At 40.7% G+C, this 5,426-nt stretch overlaps 1 protein-coding gene across 1 annotated transcript in view; it reads right to left on the bottom strand.

Annotated features, from left to right (window-relative positions):
* Window positions 1-1,793, bottom strand: part of BST1 (bone marrow stromal cell antigen 1) — a 17,387-nt gene extending 15,594 nt beyond the window's left edge. Inside the window, exon 1 of the mRNA XM_010144402.1 lies at window positions 1,576-1,793. Coding sequence (XP_010142704.1) covers window positions 1,576-1,745 — 170 coding nt within the window. The 5' untranslated portion in view covers window positions 1,746-1,793. The remainder of the gene's footprint in view (window positions 1-1,575) is intronic.
* Between the last annotated feature and the right edge of the window lie 3,633 nt (window positions 1,794-5,426).

Here is a 5,426-nt window from a genome sequence, read left to right as displayed (position 1 = left end):
AAAGAGAAAAGAACACATAATAAGAAATTAATTGTGCAGCTCTTCTTTTCATAATGCTATTTTGGGCTTTAATTCAGGACAGCAGTCTTCATGTCCAGCCTGGCTTCATGCTATTCTGAGCAAGAATACTTTGAAGAACAAGTTCAGACTTCTCAGTTTTAAAATTATACTGTGGAAATGTCATGGAGTTAATCAGACCGTAAAACTGTCATAAACATGAGACATACAAAAATACTTTCAAGAATACAGTATTTACATTTCTAAAAGCCCAAATCAGCTAACAATAAAGTTAACATTTCCACAGTAACAATCCTTTATGTTGCTCACTTTAGTGTATTCTGTATTATTAGTCATGCCCTGCTTCAGATCTAAATGAAGTGACATCTGTTCACTACAACAGGAACTCTACCTATCCAGAGCCTACTACATAACCAGCCTTCATACACCTACACAACTTTTGGGTCTTTTGGGTTTGTAGTTTACTAATACATATTCTTTTGTAGGTGTGTAGAAAACTATAGTTAAAAGTTTACTGGCACCTTCCACTGGAACGTGTTTATAAATTTGCCAAACTTGAATTGTACAGGTGAAATGGCAGAACCATGTTACTGGATGCTTTTTTCTTTCTTGAGGAACTTGAACAAAACCACTTCTGATAAGTTAGGAATGTTATTAGGAAGAAACATGTTTTGCCTTTGTTAAAAGCCGTCAATACTTTTTCAGTGCTTTATCTTCCTCTTTTGCAGCAGGAACTGAAAAATGGGTGGCTGGGGGAAGGTGGTGATATTTGCTGGTACTATGAAACATAATCTAACCCTGTTTAACACCACGATTCAATACTGCAGAAATCCACCCAGATACCCTCTGAAAATACCTCTTAAAACTATCAGAAAAAAATTTAGTGACAGAATAAAGGACTGAACTCCAGGAGACTGTCCTTATTATTGTTATTCCTTTCTACCAAAGCCCAAACAATGTAAGGAAGACAGAAAAAGTGATCATTTTAGCAAAGCGTGTGACTTAACTCCAGCTCTGTGTAACTAACACAGACAATGAAAGCTCATGGGTAACCATACTTCAGCAGCTGATTACTAACCGATTTTGCAGGCGGATGAGCTAAACAGTCTCTTTCAGTACCACAGGCTAGCTATAAGGTGTGGTGCTTTCATTCTTATATGACCTGACATACAAGGCATGCAAAGTAAAGCCGGTCTTCCCAGGAGCACTGTCAGATTTGGTACTTCAGAAATACCATCCCCATTTCTGTGGGAAACACCAGAAATTAGAAATTACTTCAGAAATACCCACCCACCATTTCTGTGGGGTGTTCTCCTTACAGAACACTGTGGCACTAGGAAGGGACAAGTAGGAAATAAAAAGTTGAAGGATTAAAAATCTTGCCTTAATTACACTACTTTTATTAGTATCAAAGTTCATATTTTGTTTCCAGACAGCTACAAGCGTGTTGGCTTCAACAGGATCACTTTCATGGCTAGGAGCAAAACACCAGGCTTCTGACTAACAACCATTTTGTACAGAACATAAAAAAGTAATCCAGAAACAAGCAAAACTTACCCAACAGCAGGATTCACAATTCTAATATAGTCATAGCATCTTCCAATGACAATACTTTCCAGGTTTTTTGTTGTACCTTCACCTTTCCATTTCCTTCCCTGCACTTCTGAGAAGCTGTTCATGAACAGAAGAGAGACAAGTAAGAGAGAAGAAAAAAGGCTCCTCATCATGAGTTCTTGACAAACCAAGTTCTTTAAAAAAAAAAAGGGGGAGGAAAAAAAGAGTTAAATGGTACAATTTAAATGGAAATCTGGAGGCTTATTTTCAGTACTGGCTATAGCTCTGCACACAAAAGAAGTCATACGGAAACCTGAACTTTGGTGGGGACCGTAATCTAACCGTTTCCTGGTATGACTGCAACACAGGGATACATCACTTCCTCGTGTCCAACTATTTCCCACTTCAGAAAAACGAGACTTTTAAGGTCATGATATTGCCACCTGGTGATAACTGGGAAGAATTACAATATGTTTCAGTAAAGGGAGGAAAAAACCCTTACCACTTCACTATTTATAATAGTGAACGCTGAATACTCATGCTACACCTTCCTAAAACAGCACCAAGTGCTTGCAAGCAACATGTTTTAAACCAGTTTCTTTTCATTTTAAAAAGGCTGTACTTTTTGCATATCTTTCTCTAATGGATGAAAAAATGCTGAAATACATGTAAAACACAAATAAAAGTTGAAATATGGCAGTAAAGCAATGATTGCATAACTCCCCAAATTCTCAAGCGATCTTGCGTCACACATGGGGTAACATTTGTAAACTCTTTTTCCACCTTTCCCCTGTTTACTGACAGTAACATCTTGGTGCTATGATACGTGTTTCAAAGTCTTCCTTGTGAACAAAACCGCCTTGCAGACAGGCATGAATCATAAAGAGAACCAAAAGGATTAAGACATATCTCCTGTGCACTGTAGAAATCTCTCCAACTTCTGTTTACTCTCATTCTCCCTCCAGCTTCTTTTCCCTAAGTACTTTGTTAGATCATCAAATGGCATGAATTAATCTAACCCGGAGAGTGAATATTCTGTGGTATACACTGCTGCAAATACCACTGCACTACTTTTCCCCCCTTTTAAAAAAAAACAAACTTTTTTTTCAACCTTAATTTGTCGATGGACTCATTTCTGAGGAACATGCTGGTTCTCCTTCTATTAAACAGTCTCCATACCTCAATGAATACATACATCTTTATTATTCATGTATTTATTTATATAGTGACATTGACATACTGGTACTCAGATGATGGGTTTTGCTGCAGGCAAAATCTTGCTAATCATCGGGTAAATTGCTGATGATGGATTTCTCCTGTAAATGTGATAGAAAGATAACCAGTTGGTTTGTTACCAGAGCAGCAGAGTCTTCAGGAAAGCCAGATTTACTCAGAGATGGATGTGCAATGTTGTGCTTGACGTGGTGGAGACACAGCAAATGCTGTACTTTACTTCAGCTACTTCTCTGACACTTTTTCTCCCTATTTCTCTTCCTAACCTCTCTGAAATATGGCCATGCTGACAGGGCACCAGCATGTTCATCAAATGGTTTCAAGTCACTGGTTTGGGTCCAGGATTAGAGAGTACAATAAACCATGGAAGTCAATGAATTTTGGTTTTATAATCAACTTTGCTGCAAAAAAATTTTGCTCAGTAATTTCAGGACTAATGGAAACCATCACTGATGTCATCTTCTACACCAATTTTTGCATCAAGACTAAATCTTCTGCTTAAAAATATACAGTATAAGTTAAAAAGACATAAAGACAGGTACTGAATTTTGGGATGGCTTTTCTTCAAGGACACACCACATTAGGACTTAGCAACTTTGGGAAGAAGTTGTGGGTGCTGCTCAGTGGTGTCCTCCAAAAACAGGACGACCTGTCATAACATCCCAGAGGAAATGGAAATGAGTTCAACAACTGCTGGGAGCCGCATCTCATCCCCTATCAAGCTCCCTTTCCTCACTGGCCACTTCTAGAAACAGAACATTGGGCCAGAAGGGCCTCTAATCTGACTCAGCATGGCCATTTTTAATTTATGTTCTTAGTTTTGATTTAAATAATGTGATGGCTAAACACACCTCCAGGGAAATCGTTCCAATGGTTGGATTAGCCTTGAGAGTCAAACCTCAGCTCTGGCCTGAACTTGTCTGCCTTTAGCTTCCAGTCATTAGATCTGATGATGTCTTTTTCTGTTACATTAATGAAGAACACTAATGTAATTAATGGTGGAAGGTGGTACCCTTAGAAATCTTCTCTGTGTGTGAATTCTTGCAGAAAATTATTGAGTCTCCCATTAAACCTGTCCATGAAAAAATTCAGTATTTTAATCCCATTATCTGCTGGTAACTTCCAGTAGAAGGAAGGTGTAACTGGTGGGAACATTAACTCTCCATTGGATGTGAATCACTGCCAGGATTCTGTACAACTACACGCTTTAGGTCTGGAAATATGCCCTTGGAACTGCTCATATTCACAAGCTCCTCTGTAACAAACGAAGTTCACCAAACATTGTTTCTTGAGCATTTGTGACTTTGGTGCAATGCATAATTCTACCTAAGGCAGTAACCCCGAGGTCTCATCCGCTCCCTGGTATGCTGCGATACACTCTCTGTGCAAGAAATGCACAGGCCTGAAGCCAGAGCTGCGGTTACCAGCCAAGCAGAAAATACATGTGCTGGCTGGCCAGCTGCGCAACACCTGCACTTTGCCTTCCTTTTCTTCTCTCATGTGTAACTGCTTTTTTTCCCCAGAGTTGTATGAATTTAACCTTCCATAGTTGGTACTCATTTGCAAATATGGTTAAGTAGCCAGCACATTCATGGAGGTGGAATGAATGGAAAAGGAAACATGCAATACTGCAATTGCTTAAGCCTCATTTTCTTAGATAAAGAGATGAAAAATATTATTGTGCACAGCGTGATCTAGATAACCCTCATCATGTGATCTCTCCTTCTCAATTCACTATCTACTACTTTTACCAGTAATAATTTCACATTTTATTCCCAAGCTTAGTACGTTGAGGAACACTGGTCTAAAAACATATGTATGCCTTTGCTCAAAGTATTTCAGTTTGTTTACAATTAATTCCTCACATCTATAAACTACCTAGCTTTTAATCTACTTAATAGCTGCAGTATAGATTTTGCACGGTAGTAGTTTTCAGTCAGAAAGGCTTGCTGCATTTATTATATGCTTGACAATACATTTTGGGGACATTTCCTACACATTGCAACGTTAGCTGACAGTTACACCTTTTGTCAGACTGATGTGTAATCTCAATTCTGATGTTCCCGCATTTTTTCGAAATGTTGCAAGGGCAGCTGAGCAGCAAAGGCTGGTGTTCCTGCTCCTTTCATCCTGGATGCTAAACAAACACAGCATTTAACTCTGATAATTTGGCACAACGGCTGCAAAACGTTGGGCGCAGATTGCTTGCCGCAGACCAGTTCGGGACACATCCTACTTCTGCCCTCCCAAACACCAGTTCACCCGCAGACACCCTTCTCCATTCCTCACATGCTGCCATCTCCTCGGTTCATCTGGGTGAAGCGAGTTTTCTTCACGCAAACGCACAAAGCAATTTTCAACTCCGTCTGATTTAACTAAAGGCATACAACCTGCTGTGCCCCTGGCACACCCGGTTACCTGCTGGGCCTCGAGACCCGCTACAACAGGCCAGCGCCCGTGCCGCGGGCGCAGCCCGAGAGCCCGCCTGCACCCGGAGCCCCACCCACAGCTCCGCTCAGCCTCCTCAACACCCCGCATTTCTCAGCCCTGGCTTCTGAGCGCTGCATGCTGCGCACAGCCGCGGAGCAGCCTCGCTGCGCCGGGGCCAGGCAGTGCCGGCC

This window comes from Buceros rhinoceros, unplaced genomic scaffold (assembly GCF_000710305.1).
Source record: "Buceros rhinoceros silvestris isolate BGI_N320 unplaced genomic scaffold, ASM71030v1 scaffold15060, whole genome shotgun sequence".
NCBI classification, from domain to species: domain Eukaryota; kingdom Metazoa; phylum Chordata; class Aves; order Bucerotiformes; family Bucerotidae; genus Buceros; species Buceros rhinoceros.
This window is presented reverse-complemented; position numbering and strand designations above follow the sequence as displayed.